Source organism: Aplysia californica, unplaced genomic scaffold, assembly GCF_000002075.1.
Source record: "Aplysia californica isolate F4 #8 unplaced genomic scaffold, AplCal3.0 scaffold00863, whole genome shotgun sequence".
Lineage (NCBI taxonomy): Eukaryota > Metazoa > Mollusca > Gastropoda > Aplysiida > Aplysiidae > Aplysia > Aplysia californica.
In genome coordinates, this window is record NW_004798133.1 from 42,251 (window position 1) to 61,958 (window position 19,708).

At 39.5% G+C, this 19,708-nt stretch overlaps 1 protein-coding gene across 1 annotated transcript in view; it reads right to left on the bottom strand.

Annotated features, from left to right (window-relative positions):
- Positions 1-19,708, bottom strand: part of LOC101849327 (ATP-dependent 6-phosphofructokinase) — a gene marked incomplete in the record, with an annotated part of 51,825 nt that overhangs the window by 10,926 nt on the left and 21,191 nt on the right. The window contains 11 exon segments of the mRNA XM_005110189.3: positions 1,210-1,315; positions 2,022-2,236; positions 2,983-3,047; positions 3,465-3,629; positions 4,526-4,678; positions 5,501-5,591; positions 6,257-6,332; positions 7,066-7,207; positions 14,060-14,083; positions 16,157-16,247; positions 18,037-18,101. Coding sequence (XP_005110246.3) covers positions 1,210-1,315; positions 2,022-2,236; positions 2,983-3,047; positions 3,465-3,629; positions 4,526-4,678; positions 5,501-5,591; positions 6,257-6,332; positions 7,066-7,207; positions 14,060-14,083; positions 16,157-16,247; positions 18,037-18,101 — 1,193 coding nt within the window.

The window sequence follows — 19,708 nt, forward strand, 5'->3', positions numbered from 1 at the left end:
TCCGAGTGCGACACCTCGCCTTTGAAGGGGTTGCACCTTCTGCAGACGAAGCAGTGGGTCTATTTATATCCCCCCGACCCACTGGGGGTAATCTATCATCTGTCATCTACCATCTGTCGTATATCATCTGTCATCTATCATCTGTCGTATATCATCTGTCATCTATCATATATCTTCTATCATCTGTCACATGTCATCTGTCATCTATCCTGTGTCATCTATCGTCTGTTGTATGTTATCAATGATCTGTCACATATCATCTCTCATTTGTTATCTATCACCAATCTGTCAAATATCATCAGTCATCTATTGTCTATCATCAATCATCAGCCATATATCATCTGCGATATGTCACCTATCATTCGTTATCTATCATCTGTCTTATGTCATCTATCATCCATCAGCTATCATCTCATATTTATCAACTGTCAAATGTCACCAAAGATCTGTCATCTATAACCATGTCTCCAAACCCTTCACAAACACTTTTCCATATTCAATAAATTCAAGTTAAAGTGAACAAGCAGCAAAAAATCTCTCGAATTGACTTATGGACTTCGTTCTCATCACTATCTGAAAGCCCAACCTTGAACTTCCATTATTTTTTCTACAGCATCAGCAAGTTTGTAATGAGCAACACTAGAAACAGAGAATGTGAATTTTCCAATATGAAAACCGACTGCCATGCTCAGACCTTCAAAAAATTATTAAATATGTTTTTTTTACATAGTGGTTGGCAGTTCTTGTTTTAGGAAGGTTTTATGGCGCTCACAACTGCATAAGGTCATTTGAGCGCCAAGGGGTGGATGTCAACAGAAAAGTCCAAACGGGGAGTCAGTCTTACTCTGCTCACCTTTCTAGCCTCAACAGTACAAAGTCTGCTTCGACTATCACGGCACCCCGGAAATAGCAGTTCACAGGAGAGTGACAAACATACAAAAGAAGTACAGGAAAAATTACCATAATAAGGATGAGGAAAGAAAAAGCATCAGTTCCCCCTATGTTGTTCCGGCACAGTATGAACATGACATTGAAAAAATCGGCCCATTTACAATTCAAATGTGCATAAGAACATTCTAATATCCTTCCCCCCCCCCCTTGGGAATGGTCCAAAGGCAACTTCAGTCAGTAGCACTGTCCTGGGGTGGCAGCCCTGCGTTCATAAAAAAAATTTAAAAATAAAAAATTCCTGCCTCCGGTGTAACTCACTCGAAATCTGTGATCTTGGCCAACTCCTCCACGGGGCTGAAGGTCAAGTGTCTCTTCATCATGCCCAGCAGGACCACTGTCTCCTCAGGACCGGTGTACACGCGACCTGGCACGGGGCATAGAGAGGTTTGGTACTATGATTTTGGTGGTTTTTTTAAACCGTAAGTGTTTTTACAAACACACACACACACAAACACACAAGTACACACCCCATCCAACAATCGACACAATTTAGAACATTCTTTATAGTTTGGTAAATGTTTGGCCAGGGACAGACAAGCGTGGCATCGACTGCTCTCTGCCTTATGCACCCGACGGTGTAGGGAGAGAGTAAGTAAGTAAATAAGTAAGTAAATAAGTAAGTAAATGTTTTACTGCACACCCTCCCAATCAACACAGTTTGTTTTAGTTAGAGTTTTACGGCACATGCAACACAATAAGGTCATACGAATGACGAAGATTAGAGGTGTAACAAGAGAGTAACAAACGCAAAAAAAAGGAGGAGAGACCAAGATGATAGACAGTTTGATAGGAAAGAAGGAGCAAACCACACCAGAGCACCCTCCAAAGGTAAAAATATGGAAATGTAAAAACACAATAAAAACAACATAAGTTATAACAAAAACACTATAGTATAATAATAATAATGGTAACGGAAATTTTATGAAATAATAATGCAACACATTTATCTCGCCTAATTTATCCCAATAAGATCTCAAAGTACAACCCCTCCCCCACATCTAAAAAAAAAAAAAGAGAGAGACCCCAAACTCCACCAACACAAAACATCTTTCACATCAGCAACAGTATACCTTTCTCATCCGTGTAAAACTCCACCATTTCCGCGAGCCACTCCACACCCTTGGCGGCCATCTTGGTGCCGTAGTTTCTGTCGAAGGGCGAGGGGTAGCCTCCCTGCTGCATGTGCCCCAGGACGTTCATGCGGGTGGTGAACACGGGGTAGCCCTCCTCCGAGAACAGCCGGTTGATGAAGTCGGTGGTGTAGTTCAGGTTTGCCTGCTCATTCCTGGAAGGGGCAGGCCGGAGAAACAAATACACAGGAAAAGGAAAATAATAATAATAATGATAATTATAATAATAGCAACAGTAATAATATAATAACAATAATAGTAATATAATAACAATAACAACAACAATTCAGGCGCTCGTCAATTTTGGGGCATATGGAGTTATAGGTAACATCTTAAAACCTGTACATTTGCCTTGCTTTTGATGAAAAAAATATCCATTTATCTTGGATACAAGTCGAGATATTGGCCGCCAAAGTTTAGTTATTTCCTTAGCTTGAGAGTGCATGGAAATTTATAATTGACATCTTTTATGCCTTTAATCAACGTTATCAGTAAAATTCACACAGAAATGTGTTCTTTAACAGGCATGAAGGGTGTTCAGCCAAAAAACATTAGACAAAAATTCCTGAACCTCCGAAAAAATGCCAGTTTCTTTACTTTCATAATTTTGACGAGCGCCTGATTTCACCATGCTGCCTAACTTATAAGGATAATAATAATAATAATAATAATAATAATAACAATAATACCGATTATAACAATATCGATAAAAAAGATCTGAGCAGCGGAACAGGCAGTGGGGAAAACAAAAAACAAAATTTAAAAAAAAACCCAACCAAATCTACAATTACTATGCGTCTTGCATAGATAAAGCAAATATAGATAAAGTTATCACAAAGTAAAGTATGGCTCCCCCCCCCCCCCCCCCCCCGGATTCATGTGAGGAGAAGAGCCTGCTGACCTGAGCACCAATCCTCTCTGCACGCCAGCCGTCTGGATCTTGTCCTTCAAGTGCTCCACGTCTTGCTGTGGAAATGTCCATTGGTTGTTAAGACAGTTTCCACTATGACACGTATATATTATGGTATTATATCCCCTGCAAAAAGACTGCCTTCTTCAAAGCATTGATGCATTATGGGTTCATAACTCCCATATTTTTAAAAATCTTTAAAAGAAAACACTTTACAAGTGATCAGTGACCAATTTCCCCAGTGTCTTGATCATTACAGCACTAAAATGAAAACTCTTTGCCAACACCACCCCCCTCCCCCCTCAAAAAAATAAAAATAAAATGAAATAAAATAAAACAACCCCTCCGCCAAAAAAAAAACCCTAAAAAGAAACACCAAAACCCAAGCTGGCAGCCATTTACAGAAAGCCAGGTTTTCCATGCCAGGCATAAAAATTCTCGGGAAGCCTCTCCACAAACTCCCGACTGCTAACCTTGAGGTCAAGGACATTGAACTTCTCCTCGTAGATATACGCTGCATCAGCGCCGCTAGCCAGGCCGGACAAGGTGGCCAAATAGCCGCAGTAGCCTCCCATCGTCTCCGCCACAAAGACACGTCTCTTGGTTCCAGTGGCTGACTGCTTGATGCGGTCACAGATCTGAGCAGCGGAACAGGCAGTAGGGAAAACAAAAAACAAAAAAACAAAAATTAGAAAAAAAAACTCCTACAATTACTATGTGCCTTTCATAGATATAGCAAATATAGATAAAGTAAAGTATGGCTCTCTCTTTAGTATTTTGTAGAGGTTTTATGGCGCTCGCAACTGCATAAGGTCATTTGAGCGCCAGAAGATTGGAACAAAGATAAAAAAGAAGAAGGGGAGATAAGGACGATAGATGTTTGATAGGAAAAAAGAAGCAAACCACACCAGAACACCCACCAACCACCCACAGGGTGTCTCTGGAAAGCCTCCATCCAGCCGCTCATATAGCAACAGGTACAAACATACAAAAAGAACAAGACACTATATGTAAACAAGCATTATATAACCTTGCACAGATATAAAAAATACTAATAAAGTAGAGTATGGCCCAGGGAGCACCCAGAGCCTATTGAGTGAAAGCCAGAGAGGCTAACACCGTAACCTGTTGACGACGAGAGACACTTGCCCTTCTAAATGCGATGGCAAAGGGCCTGAAGACATCACCACCTAACATAACTCATTATTTTCAACATTAGAGCATCATCATCGTTACCATCGCCATCATCATCACCGACTAAACAATTCCTCTATTTCTTGTTGTGTTTTTCTTGAAACTTAACAACTTGCACCATGTCAATACATTTTTACGTAACCTACAAATATCAGCACCAAAACCAGGACACGGGACAGAAAAAACAACAACAACAAAAAACAACTAACATCAGTGAGAGAGAGAGAGAGAAACAGAGTGAGAGAGAGAGAAAAAAAAAGACACAGAGAGAGTGAGAGAGAGAGAGAGAGAGAAAGAGAGAATCTACTATTCCAACTCTACACCACCTAACAAAACTCACATCCGTGATCTCGTTGAGGGCGGTGTCCGCACCCAGGGAGAAGTCGGAGCCGGGGATGTTGTTGCTGATGGTGCATGGCACCACCACGATGGGCACGTTGAGGGACGGGTAGTTCTCTCTCTCCACCGCCAGCTGGTAGGCGCTGTGGAAGGCCTGGGGAGGAGAAACCACACACACATATCACACAAGCGTGCTTCAGGTGGTTTGATTGTGCAAGAGTTTTACAGCACTTGCAACACAAAAAGGTCATCATTACAAAATTATTCAAATGTAAGACATCATGGTAAGATCAGGGGCTTATCAAAATAAATGAAATCTGAGAAATCAGCATTTTTCGGTCGGTTTGGATCATTTAAATTTTTTTTTTTTTTTTTGGCTTAACACTTCGTATGTTCATTCAAAAACACTTTAATGTGTGGATTTTGTGGAGAAAAAAAATTGATTAATGGCACAAAAAAATGTAAATTTGCAGTTTCCAAGGACTCTAAATCCACGGAAGTCACCACACTTTGGCGGCCATTTTCTCCCAAATTTTACTTCTGAAACCAGACGACCCCAACTCCTTCAATCGCAAATATCTTGACTTCTATTCATGACAAAAGGGATATTTTTCATAGCGAAAGCAAGGCAAATGAATAACTTTTCAGATGATACCAACAACTCCATATGCCCAAAAACGGACAAGAGCCTGAATCCACCGCATCATGACGAAAATGTTCTTAAAAAACCCAGGAAGCAAAATGTTTCAGAAGAGAGAAAAAAAACATTGCTTCATTATTTTAACAACTGTACCTACTTAATGTACCTTACAAGAGTGTAACAAACAGAAAAAAGGAGGAGAGATAAGGACGAGAGAGAATATGTCAACCATAAATGCCTAGAGAGAGAGAGAGAGAATTTAACGTCTATCATAATGTCTTTAGAAAGAATGTTAAATCAAATCCAAATATCTACAGTAGAGACAGTAATTCTCACCTCAAAGCCTCCAACGATCATCATGCCAACAATTTTGTATTCAGAGAACTTCAGAGCAATTTTGCCAACACCCACATCATTAGCCAGCTGCCTGTACAAAGGAAAAAACTTTTGGATGAGTGGAAGGTGATGTCAGAGGGGAGTTCTTCTACCAGGGTAGAATCCTTTATCAGTGCAATCCATAGTAGGGAACCACAGGGAACGATACGGAATAAAAAGACATGATGCTGTACGAGCCAGTACTGAAAGAAGCCTACATGGGCAGTTTACTAATAAAAACAATTAAGAATTGATGAAAGCAGTTTCTGGGACACTTGAATCTACCAAAAGGCCGTGAACATTTACCGCTCACAGGTAAGATAGAAGGCAAACAAGGTAGGGAGTAGACCCAGAACAAATGGGGAATCCATAACAAATTACTTGAAAAGCATAAACAGATGGGCGACGGGAAAAGACAAGGATAATATAGAAGGTATTTTTAGAGCATCCCAAGAAAGAAAGAAAAGGTGGACTAAGACGGTCAATGTTTGTTGCAGATCTAGCATTTGATGAAGATTAGTTTTAATAAAGAATTTTACATCACTTGCAACATAATAAGGTGATAAAAGTGCCGAAGAATAGAGGTGATACAAGAGTGCAATAAATTAAAAAAACAGAAGGATAGTGAGATCAAGAGGACAGATACTTGACAGGGAAAAAAAAAAGAGCAACCCGTCAGAAACCCGCCATTTGACATATTAAAACAGAAACACATACTTCTTTGTACCGAGGAAGGAGCCTCCCTTGCCAGCCCAGCCTTGCACCTGGCTCCAGTTCATGAAGGCTACATCACCTACAGACAGAAATGTTGGTTTTAGTAAAGAGAAGCAAATACAAGTAAGACAAACAAACAGAAATGATTGTTTGGGTAAAGAGAAAGATTTTTTAAAAAGTAAGACAAGCAGACAGAACTGTGCGTTTGAATAAAAAGAAGCACCCAAAAAAGTAAGACACAAAGATAGAATTAACGATTATTTGAGTATAGAGAAGCACATAGACACAGTAATGGTTATTTAGTTTAGGGGAAAAAAAGTAAGAGAGACAGATAGAAATTACAGACGGAAAGAAAAGAAACAGAATCTAACACTTGTGACTTTTAATCGCCAGCACAGGAGACCCGACAAACGACTGAACCATTCGCCAACTATAGCTCTTTCACTTGTCTGACCTCGTTAAAAAGATTCAAGCTCATTGATGAATTTACCTCGGCCCACAAAACTTTGCATGGTACTTCTGAAGGCCAGAGACCAAACAAAAATATGTTTTCAAAAAAATCTTGACCCAGGAATAAAAAAGTTTTTCTTTGGGCCCTATATTTAGAAACCACTCTTTGGATGCATACACAAGATCACTAAAATAAATGGCTTACAATAGCTTTGCCTTCAAATTGCTCATTTTGAGACAGCAACACCACCCTGCCCTCACATTTCAGTATAAGCTTGTAGATTTCATCCCCTAGCTGTCTAGACATCTCCACATGCTCTCCCCCCCCCCCCCCCCCCCCCCAAGAAATATCCCCTACTCACCCTTGACCATGCCATCGAAACTTTCGTGGATTCCCAAGACCTTGAAGCCTTTGGTCAAACTGATACGCACAAACGAACGGACCGCAGCATTCATGCCGCACGCCGGGGCTCCGATGTTCATCACCGCCAGCACACGATGAGCCTGGTCGTCAGAGGGGACAAAGGGGGAGGGGGGGGGGGGGGGATGAGAGAAAAATTAGAGGCTGAGATAAAGTTTGGGTTCACAACATTATCCATAAATAGTTAATTTACTTATAGACACACTAGCCACCTGTGTCTAGGCACTGTTTTAGCCTTAGCAATCACTACTATGCTGCATGTAAGCACACTTTTAGTATTAGTTAGAGTTTTACAGCACTTATAACACAATAAGTTCATATGAATGCTGAAGATTACAGGTGTTACAAGAGAGTAACAAACACACAAAAGAAGGAAGAGACATATGGAACATAGATGTTTGATTGGAAAGAAGGAGCAGACCACACTAGAGCACCCGTATATAACGTTATCCATAAATAATTAATTTACTTATAGACACACCAGCTGCCTGAGTCTAGGCACTGTTTTAGCCTTAGCAATTACAACTATGCTGCATGTAAGCACACTTTGCACTTAAGTTTGATTTAATTTTAGTTGCACTTAAGTTTGAGTTCAGTTTAGTAATAGGTAACTGGCACTTGCAACACAAATAGGTCATACGGGCATACTGAAGATGAGAGGTATTTCCAGAGAGAAATATACAAAAAGATGGATGGGAGCTGAGGACGACAGATGTTTTATAGGAAAGAAGGAGCAAACCAAACCAGAGCACCCATCAACCACTTAACTTTTTACTAAAACAGGTACATTTTACAATAAGGAACCGAGAAGAAGAATAGAAAAGAAACAGACAGGGCAGACAACAACACAGCACCCACTAACCATCCCTAGCACCAGGAAGCAGATCCCGAAAAAAGTCGTACAGGGAGCATGTCAATACAAAAATATTTCATCACATAAGATCCTCCTACCATTCTCATTCAGCAAAGTTTAGTAAGAGATGGCAAAACAGAACACAAAACACTTTTTGGTTTTGGTAAGAATTTTACGTCACTTGTGAAACAAATCAGTCATACAAATGCCATATTAGAGGTGTTACTAGAGTGTAACACAAAAAGAAAAGTGGGAGAGATAAGGGACAATGGATGTATTTGATAGGGAAGAAGGAGCAAACCACACCAGAGCACCCGCCAACACTGCAACCAACACACATTTTGCTGTGTGGCTTTTCATAAAAATGATGCCACCTTGAGCAAGAGACTAACAAGGCATTAAAATATTGGAATAAAGAAAAGCATTCTGACTCGCTTATGGTCATTAGGTGATGGAGGAAAAAGTATGACAGAGAGTGAGAAACTACAGAATGACAGAAAGACTTACCAGTTGCTCAGAACTCTCTCTCCAACCACCCACCCAATTTAAAGAAACCAAACCATTAATATGTTTATTTACTTTGGAAAGAATATAAGCTTGGTAACAATTCAAAAACAAAACAGGTTTAAACGCTTAAAACAAATGTTCAAAAACTTATTGATATTGATGTGCAATGCACATTATTTTTATCTAGTCAAACCAACATTGATGGAAATTATGAAATGGTTCAACTGACATTGACAAAATTAACTTAGAGTAGTACAATAACAATCAATAATAGTGTTTTTCCCTAAGTGAATGTTAGTAAAATAGGGCCTGATCTACAAAGGCAACAGAAAGAAAATGGAAGCGTGAAGACAATTGTGAGGGTAAGCTGAAAGTGAGGTTTAGCTAGCTGAACTTTCACCTCTGTGAGAGATAATGAGATTATTTGGAAATGTGACACACAAGTATTGTTGATTCGGAATACGGTCGCAGCTGTCTAGTACAGCCACCCATTGCAGAGGAGACAAGTGGCTGTCTCAGACAGGTGGACGTCTTACAGAGAGTCCTTGCAATGTGAACAAAAATTAAAATTAATCAGGTGGGCGATAGAGCAGGTTCGATATTACATCTTTAAAAGTGACCAAGGAGAAGATATATTTACAATGATTTAAGAAGCTATACGGGCCCACAGATGAATTGAGCAGGACAGCCCAATTTATGACAGATACCAGACTTCAAGTGTGATGCGATCGAGAAGAAGAAGACAATGTTCTAATTAAAAGAGAGAGAAAGGCAGAATCAATGTGATGGGCAGCAGGGGGAAAAACTCCCAGGGACTAACCGACACTTCTTTGTATTCTTCATGCGCCAAGATTTGAAACAGACGTCACTGATCAAGTTTTTCCTCCTTTCAAACATCACGTAGGAGTGGGATTGGACCTATATTGTTTTCATTTACATGGCACCAGTGAAAGATATTAAATTCTTGGGCATCTCAACTGTAATTCACTGCATGGGCCACTGAACTACAGCAGCGACTTAAGCCAGCGATTCTGTCAGTGACTTTCATCAGTAACTTTCACTGATGACTTTCACCAAACTATCACCTGTGACTTACACCTGTGACTTACACCTGAGACTTTCAGCAGGGACATTCATCATGGGAATCACCACAACCACATATCTAAATCATATAAAAAGTTCACATCAAAATTCAAGCCTTCCTACACCAACAAACTTTATGAAACTCCAAGAATCTCCAAGAAATGCTAGAGATGAGGCAAGGGACATGACGATAGATGACAAAACATGTCAACGGGCCTGCAGCCATAGTCAACATAGTCTGTGTGAAGGACACCCCCGCCCCCTCTCCTCAAGAGTGCAGTTTTACATCTTGTGGATGAGTTAGTCAGGGCACATACAGAGGATCCAAGACACAATGTGGACAAAACCACAAAACCACACCACACATGTATGCTATTGGTTAGTATACTCCACTTAAAGCATGCATCCCAGGTCTGAAAGAAACCATAGATTATAGACTCTTCCTCAACTAACTTTCAAATGTGGTAGCCTAGCTAAAACGAACATAGTGAAAGTGAAGCTAAGTAAGAGGCATGCCTGTTTTGCTTGTTTGTTCATTTTTTAGAGGAAGAAATTAAAAGATAACTTCAAAATGAAGGCCAAACTACATTAAAAAAACAACAAATAAAACAATTTTGAAAAACTTTCCAGTTAAAACACTTGAGTCTTCCGACTCTGAAACAACACTATTTGCAAAACAAAATTTTCTCTACGGATCGGAGTATTATCCCCTTTCGGTACTGTTGAATTTGAAAGAATTTTGTGAGGGAAACAGACCATGACAGGCGTATCCTTTTTCCACTTCCATCAGCCAGCATGAACAAAAACCAAGTATTGAAACAGGCACTTTGGCATGAGGGGAAAGCAACTTATTTCTGTACTAGCAATACCCTTTTTTGTGTGTGTGTGTGTTTGTGTGTGTGTGTGTGTGTGTGTGTGTGTGTGTGTGTGTGTGCATGTGTATGTGTGTGAAGCGTGTGTGTGTGAAGCGTGTGTGTGTGTGTGTGTGTGTGAAGTGTGTGAGCGCGTGTGCGTGTGTGTGTGTGTGTGTGTGTGTGCGCGCGCGCGCGCGTGCGTGCGTGTGTGTGAAGTGTGTGTGTGTGTGTGTGTGTAATAAGTGTGTGAGCGTGTGTGGGTGTGTGTGAAAAACCAAACCAATGTGCCAGCATCTGGACAAAAAAAATATTTTTATCTTATCTTCTCTATAAGTCAGCCTGACAACAGCCACATTTCACCAGAAACAGACTTGGTTTCATTTTGATCAGATACAATAGAGGTCGTAGAGCGTGTGTTGGAAAAGAACAAAGACAGAGATTAAAAACAATAGTGGAAAAGAGAAGAAGTTGTTTCAGTTTTCGTAAGAGGTTTTACGGAACATGCAACGAAATAAGGTAATTTAAGTGCCGAAGAATAGATGAGTAACAAGAGAGTAATATGCACAAAAAAAGAAGGAGTAAGAGATAAGGACGATAGATGTTTGATAGGTTCGATAGCAAAGAAGGAGAAAACCACACCAGAGCACCCACCAATCATCCACAGAAGAAGTCAACGAAGCAGGTTAGTACAACAATAACACAGAAACAAAGGACAATAGGCAGACCACATTCAAGCACCCACCAACCATCCGTTATAGCACCCGAAGGAAGCTGAACCCACAGGCAGTGCCACACTCACAAGAAGAGATGAAGATTTACATTTTTCCGAACAAGTTCGTAGGTCTTGTTTATTTCAGTAAGGTTTTATGGCGCTCGTAACTGCATAAGGTCATATGAGCGCCAAGGGGTGGATGTCAACAGAGAAGTCCAAACGGAGAATCAGGCTTACTCTGCTCTCCTCTCTTGCCTCAAAAAAACACAAAAAGTCTGCATCGCAAGGCACCCTGGAAAAAGCGGGTCACAAGAGAGTGACAAACATATAAAAGAAGTAGAGGAACAATGACGATAGTAAGGATGAGGAAAGAAAAAGCAGCAGTTCCCCCTATGTTGTTCCGACACAGCAAGAGCATGACTTTGATAAATCAGCCTATTTACAATTCAACTGTGCATAAGAACATGTTTACATCCCCATTTCGGAACGGTCTAAAGACAACTTCACTCGGTAGCACTGCCCTGGGGGGCTTCGCAGGTCTCTTTACTACATATCACTACTCACAAGTAGCCCAGCAAACGAAAAAACATTTGTAAAGAAACAGGGAAAACTCCAAAAATAGTCCTACGGTACATGGATATAATAAACTATCTATTTCTAACATAGTATCTATCACACAAAAAGCAAAAGGATAACCACCACAATAAGTTACCTTCAACAATATATTGCAATAAATATTCATTAATGTTTCATGCCCCTCATTTATCAAGTTAATTAAAAGACCCAAAATTGAAGAGGAAACTAAAATTTTTGTGGTCCCTATTAAGAGAATAAATGCCAAAGGAAATGTCTTAATGGATTTAAATGAAAAATTATGAAATGGTTAATCAAAACAAATTTATCCAAAAAACTGATGGTAACTATCTTTGATTTTGACCCAATGTCCCAGCTGTTTACTGAGTGATACTTCTTTGCACAAAGAACTACCTTCACCTAAAACACACAATTATCAACCTTATCATAATTATCAAATGCTGAGAACTATTATAATTTTAACATCTTTAAAGAAAAGTCAATAATTTGAAACTTCAATTAAACAATAATGTGTGTATATATGAAAATATGTGCAAATATACATGAATATACTCATAAACAGAAATATATACACGTATATTTATTATACAATAGTGTCCTTGCATTCAGTCAGCTCAGGCATAAAATAGTGACAGTGAAAGAATTTACATGAGAATACTGAGGAAAAAAACTCAATCACGGTGCACTCGGGTCACAAAGCACTGGAACAGAGGAAGCACTGCAGCTCCATCTTGAAGAGAAACTAAAGCAAAAATACGCAGTTTTTGTTACGTGTACACGAGAATCACGAATTGTACGTCATCATAGCCACGAAAATCAGCAGCTTAAAAAAAAAAGTAAAAAGATAGCACAACACGATGAAATCTTACGCAAAACTTTTGTAAGGGCTGGAGCGGCTAAATAAAGTCACTTTTACGAGAGCTCTGACACTGCAGTTCAGAAGAAAAAAACCCAACCCAATCAGCAGAAAAGTTCAAACATCTACTTCCCCTCCCCCTCTATTTGCGCTTTCTCCACAGAAATGAAACGTCCACAAGCCTCTACATGATGTAGGCAGAGATATATATGGCCAACAAAGCAGCAGATAATCATGAAGAAAGGGATAATAGGTGAAAAGACACATCATCGCCGAGGAGGAAAAATTTGACAGCAGTATCTATGCTGTGCAAAAGAGACAGCACTACAGCAAAGTGAAATATGGCCGTACAATTTATTAAAAAGCAACAGACACTGTAAATTGGAATTTTATAAGAATATATGATTACATATTACAATATATATAAATAAACAGAATATGTTAGTAATCATGCCTCCACCAGTAAATTTAAAAATCACTGCAGAAATTCCATGCAGATTGAAATTAAAATAATTTGTTCTTACGGTTTTCTGTGGGCATGCAAAGAGCATCATCAAAATGTTTAATTTGACTTCATAATTAACATCCGTACAGAAAATGCAGCATAACATATGAGGCATTCTCAACCTTCAACTCAGTCAGACAGCTTGCTAACAGTATTATTATCAGCCAGGCTGCATTCAAAGAGAGTGAAGGCAGGGACAGAGGAGCAGATTCAGACGCTGACAGCATCCCTCATGGCCGCTTGGTAATTGAGTGCAGACACCCCATCCACTCTATCCCTCTCCCTCCCTCCCCCCCCAATTGAATTTTGTGTGCCTTTAATCAACGTTTTTCAGTAAAATCTACACAGAAAAGTGTTCTTTAAAGGGTATGAAAGGCGTTGAGCCCAAAAACGAAAATTCTACAAAAATTCCCAAACCTGCGGAAAAATGACAGTTTCTTCGCTTTAATTATTTTGACAAGCACCAAGTTTCACCACACAGCCTCACATAAAAAAACCCAACAAAAAACTGTTTAGATCATCCACAAAACACACGTCATGGCGGCCCAGCAGAGGGATGCATAAATTAAATTTGCATTGCTCATGCCAGCAACGGATACATCATATATTTATATATGCAAGAGGTGCCACTACAACGGATCCACGGTCAGCTCAGACCGGCAGGACAACCCATACAAGATCATCCGTTTATACATTGTGATAGAGTACAAAAAAGGTCTAGGTGGAAAGTCAGAGTGAGGCTTTGGCTTTGGGGGGAGCAACAAACGGCAGAAGGGGAGTACATGGATGGTGAGCCCAGACAGCTCAGAGGAAGCTCAGGCATGTCTTCGCAGGAAGGAAAAAAAATTTTTTAAATTCCCCAAAACAATCCCACAGATCTTTATTGCAGTGTATGGACTGCTAGAAGCGATCAGCGGAAAGGTTGGAATACAGAGGGAAAAAGGAAACGAGAATAATCAAAATGATCATACCGGCCCATGCACCCATCTTTTCTTCTTTAAAAGAAACACAAGGGCAACTTAGACAAGCGGCACATGGGCAGGACTCAAATGGCAAGTCAAGATCCAGAACTAAAAAGTTTCATAAATCACAGCTTGATCATCATAAATGAAATCTATTGCAATAAGACTTTTCAGTCTGGCTACCTTACACCTATAATAATAACCTGCTATAAAACATTTTTAAAAAAAATTGAAATGAATACTCAATACAAAATAATAATTTTAGCGATAATGTGAATATATCAACAGCAGAATTTTGTACTGGAGAATCATAATAAACTCTTCTGTAATGTAAGGGGCATGGTTTTCAAGTGGCAAGGTGTCAGCCTCGCAATCCAAAGTTGTGAGTTGGATTTCCAGCTCTACAGAGCAGGGTGTCATATATTTTAAAATTATACATTAACAGCATTTGTATAGCACATATCCCTGCTCGACAGCATGTTCTATGCACTTTACACTATATTGTTGCCCCGGCAGAACCTTTTACTCTCAGAAAACATTTTCGGCTTTCCCGGGAGCATACAGTGCAAGCTGTCGATCGAGCCCTCAAACACTAACAAACTGACAAGATCTTTCGCTGTCTATAGCTGGGTACCCATTCTCACCTGAGTGAAGTGAGGAAAATTCGTGTAAAATGCCTTTCTCAAGGACACAACGTCAGGCCCCTTACGTGAATCGAACTCATGACCTTACGGTAGCGAGTCCGAGAGCCTAATCCCTCTACTTTCCTCTCTGTTCACCCAGCTGTACTGGGGTACTTGACAATCACCACAGACGGACAACCCACCAAAGACTGGTTTTGGGGTTTGTTTTTTTAAATAATCAACAAAGTTCCCTCACTAGTATCTACCTGGTTTAGTAAAACATGTACAATGCTCACCACAAAGAAAGCAACACTTACACAACTCATTATTGCATCATTATCACCTTTACTTTACCTTTTGCACAAGACATTGCACGACAACCACCAAGCCATTGATTCACATACATATGTGTCACAACACCATGGAATCAGGCACTCGTCACTTTTGGGGCATATCGAGTTATTTGCATCATCTTTTAGGGTGTTCATATTTGTCTTGCATTTGCAAAAAAAATACCCATGTATTTTGAAAAGATGTTGATATATTTTCTAAAGGAGGCGGAAGTCGCCTGATGTCAGAGGTACAAGTAGTGAGAAAATAGCCCCCAAAGCTTAGTGACTTCAACAGCTTCACTGTCCATGGAAACAGAAAATTTACATTTTTAGAGACTTTGATCATTGTTTTCACTCAAATCCATACACAAATGTGTTTTTAAATGGATATATAAAAGGTGTTGAGCCAAAATAAGAAAATATGAAACAAATTTCCTACGGGCAGAAAAATGCCGGTTTCTCGGATTTCATGATTTTGACGAGCACCTGATTTCACCACGATGCCTCACATATGAGAAAGGAGAAAGCTCCAAACAAAATCCTTTTTACAGAAGTAGCTTAAATTGCAACATTTTTAGAGTCCAGTAAATTGACAACTGTTAAGTTATTTTGAAACAAAAAAATAGATAAAACTAGACAATAACGATTAACTAAAATGTAAGGAAACAAGTGTTGATTTGTTTGTTCAAGTAAAGAGATGCACACATTAGTAAACTACTGGTCATTTAGAGCAGTGAAAGGGTAAGACGGACAGACAGAAACTACAGAGGGGAAAAAAAGAAGTAGGATCTACCAACATGACCTTCTAAATAACACACAAATGTAAATCCACCACTCTAAATACCATTAGCAAAAACAAAAAGGGGTTCCTAAAAGAACTGTAGATGGGGGACATTCAAATTATTCCGCAAACCCTAATCAGTCAAAGCATTTATGAGATAATCACACACAGACAACAGACATAAATGAGGCGGCAAGACAAAGAGGGTGGGTGTAGTAGATGCACCCCTACTGTGGACACATCCCCTCACACACACAGCTTCCCACACATCCCCTCACACACACACGCCCTCACACATCCCCCCCTCACACAAACAGCCTCCCACACATTCCCCCCTCACATGTCAACCTCCCACACATCCCCGCCTCACCTTGTCCTCATGAGCCTCCGGCTTGTGCTGTAGAGACGGTGGCCTCAGTTTACTCAACAGCCGGTACACGTTCAGATTGTTCTGGAAGCTCCTGGACACACGCACAAACAAACACAAAAAAAAAGCTTTTAGTAGTTTTATTTGTGAGGTATCATGGGGAAATCAAGCACTCGTCAAAATAATGAAATCAAAGAAATCGGCATGTTTTTTAGGCTGATGGGTAATTTTTTTCCCAATCTTCTCTTTGTGGCTCAACAACTTTTATTTCTATTGAAAAGACATTTTTGTGTGGAGTTTACTGAAAAACATTGATTAAAGGCACAACAATTTTAAATTTTCAGTTTCCAGAAACTCTCTGGCTATGGAAGTTACCAAACTTTGGCGGCCATTTTCTCGCAAACTTTACCTCTGAAACCAACCAATGCTAACCTCCTTCAATCTCAGGTATTTCGACTTCTATTCAATATAGACAGATATTTTTCCACCAAAAGGAAGGCAAATGAACAGGCTTTAAGATGATACCGATAACCCCTTATGCCCAAAAACTGACGAGCGCCTGATTCCACCACGTGGTGACACATTTACTTTTTGTAAGAGATTTATAGCACTTGCAATACTAGTAGATCATATGTATTTCAGTGCCGAAGATTACAACTGTTCGGCACATACAACACAAACAGCTTAGGGCTCATATAATACAAACTGGTCATAGAAGTGCTGAAGGATAGAGTGAGAGTTTTACGGCACTTGCAACACAATAAGGTCATATAAAAAAAAGTGCCAAAGATTAGAGATGTTACAAGAGAGAAACAAGCACAAAAAAGAAGGAGGAGAGAACAGGACAATAGATGTTTGACAGGAAAGAAGGAGCAAACCATACCAGAGCATCCACCCACCACCTATGCAAGAGATTTAAGGCATTTGCAACACAAACACGTCATAGAAGTGCCGAAGATTAAAACTGTTTAGTTAGAGTTTTACAGTACATCATTAATAGGTCAAGAGGTGGCAAAGATTAGAACTGTTCAATAAGTGTTTTACAGCACCTGAGACACAAATATGTCATGCAAGTGCTGAAGATTAGAACTGTCTATTATGAGTTTTACAGTACAAATAATACAAATAACTTATGGCTCTTAGCAAATTGATCATACAAGTGCCGAAGATTAAAGTAAGAGTTTTACCATACTTGCAACACAAATAGGTCACATAAGTACAGATGATTAGATGTGCTACTTGAGAGTAACATACAAAAAAAAAGAAGGGATTAGCATTCTTAATCATTATTATTACTATATGTGAGACGTGCTGACAAAATGAGTTACTTCTCGCAATCCACAAAATAATGGAGATACTGGCCAAAAATCAACACTGGGGTCACAAATTTGTAGGTTTTTTTTATGGATGCCATGTTCTTTAAGTATAATAACCCTTTTATTATTTCATACTTATAAATTGTAAAAACTTAATCTTTAAGCGTGACACATTTATTTCCATAGGTCTCGATTCCGAGAAGTAACTCATCTTGTCAGCACGCCTCACATATCATTGTCAATATTATTACGATTCTTCTTCTTCTGTTCATTATTATTTAACTTAAAATGGGCTTTCTTCTTACACATTTGGACTTAATGAAAATACAATAGTGCAACACTACCTTTCAAGTTATGGTTACTGGCAAAGTTTCATATTTTTTTATTCAGCAGTTTCTGAGAATATACTGTTCGCAAAATTTGGCCTTAGCTCCATTAGTATATAATACCATTATATCGTCATGTCATGATCATTACCTACATAAAACAACAAAAAGCATAACACAGTGTACAAAAATACATGATATGATAACGGCACCAAAGATCTAGTCATGTATGTTTCCTTACTTTCCTCGGAGTCTGACCGCTTCCTCAAAACACCTCTTGTCCATGCAAGCTTGGACTTCTTGTGTCTGCACACAGAAAGTATTTACAATAAAAGTGTTTGGTTTACAAGAGTTTTAGTGCAGTCACAACACAATTGGGTCAAATAATAGAGCTGAAGATTAGATGTGTTACTAGAGAGTCAAATACAAAAGAAAAGAAAGGGGAGATATATGTTTGTTTTAATAGAGGTTTTACGGCGCTCGCAACTGCATAAGGTCATATGAGCGCCAAGGGGAGTGTGTCAACAGAAAAATCCTTACAGAGAATCAGACTTACTCTGCTCACCTTTCTAGCTTCAACAGCACGAAGTCTGTTTGTACTATCAAGGCACCCCAGAAATAGCAGGTCACAAGAGTGTGACAAACATACAAAAGAAGTAGACTAAAAATCACGATAGTAAGGATCAGGAAAGAAAAAGCAGCAGTTCCCTGTTGCAGTTCAGGCACAGTCATGAGCATGACATTGATGAATCAGCCCATTTACATTTCTACTGTGCATAAAAACATGTTAATGTCACTGCTTTGGGAATGGCCTAAAGACACTTCAGTCAGTAGCACCGCCCCGGGGGCTTAGGAGAGATACGGACATACAACAGATATGACAGGAAAGAAAGAGCAAATCACACCAGAGCACTCACCAGCGACTCACTTACAAGAGTGTACAATGAAAAAAGATCAAATAAAATATGCTAGTTTTAGTAGGGGTTTTACGGCGCTCGCAACTGCATAAGGTCTTATGAGTGCCAGAACATTAGAGGAGTTACAAGAGAGTAGCAAACATAAAAAAGAAGAAGGGGAGATAAGGACGATAGATGTTTGAAAGGAAAGAAGAAGCAAACCACACCAGAACACTCGCTAACCACCCACATAAAACATGCACTACGCCAGCTATTCCAAAAACTAAAAATAAATGACTTAAGTCTGCCCCCACCCCCACTTGGAAAGTTAGCATCAAATTATAAGTTTTTCAATTTTAAAGTCGTTTAGTAGTTCATTACCAAAACTAAATAGAACCCCAAAATTTCAAAAGACAAATACACAGGAAAAGTTAATTCAGATCACATGACCCTTCAAAGCAGTGACCATGAAAGGCTGGAAGTTTACCAAAAATGTTCTGGATATGAAATAAAAACTATACGCAGGTTATAGACACAACCTCGCAGCCACCCCCCCCCCCCCCCCCCATTCCAACTCCCATCTCCCCATTCCCTCCTAAATCCCTTCTCCCCATTCCCTCCCAACTCTCACCCCCTCCCCCCCTCCCCAATCCTATCTACCCTTTGCTATTCCAACTCTCGTTACCCCATTCCCTCCCAACTCCCATCTCCCCTTTCCCTCCCAACTTTTATCGCCCCATTCCCTCCCAATTCTTATCACCCCATTCCCTCCCAACTCTTATCACCTCATTCCCTCCCAACTCAGATCCCCTCACTCCCTCCCAACTCCTATTCCTCCATTTCCTTCTGACTCCTATCGCCCATCCCCACACCAAGTGCGACTCCCCCATACCCACATATACACAAGTAAAAAATTTTAAAAATTAAATTAATTAATTAATTAATTAAAAAGTAAGTAAGTAAACGAATATGTAAATAAATATGTAAGTTAATTAATTAATCGAAGAAAAAAAAATT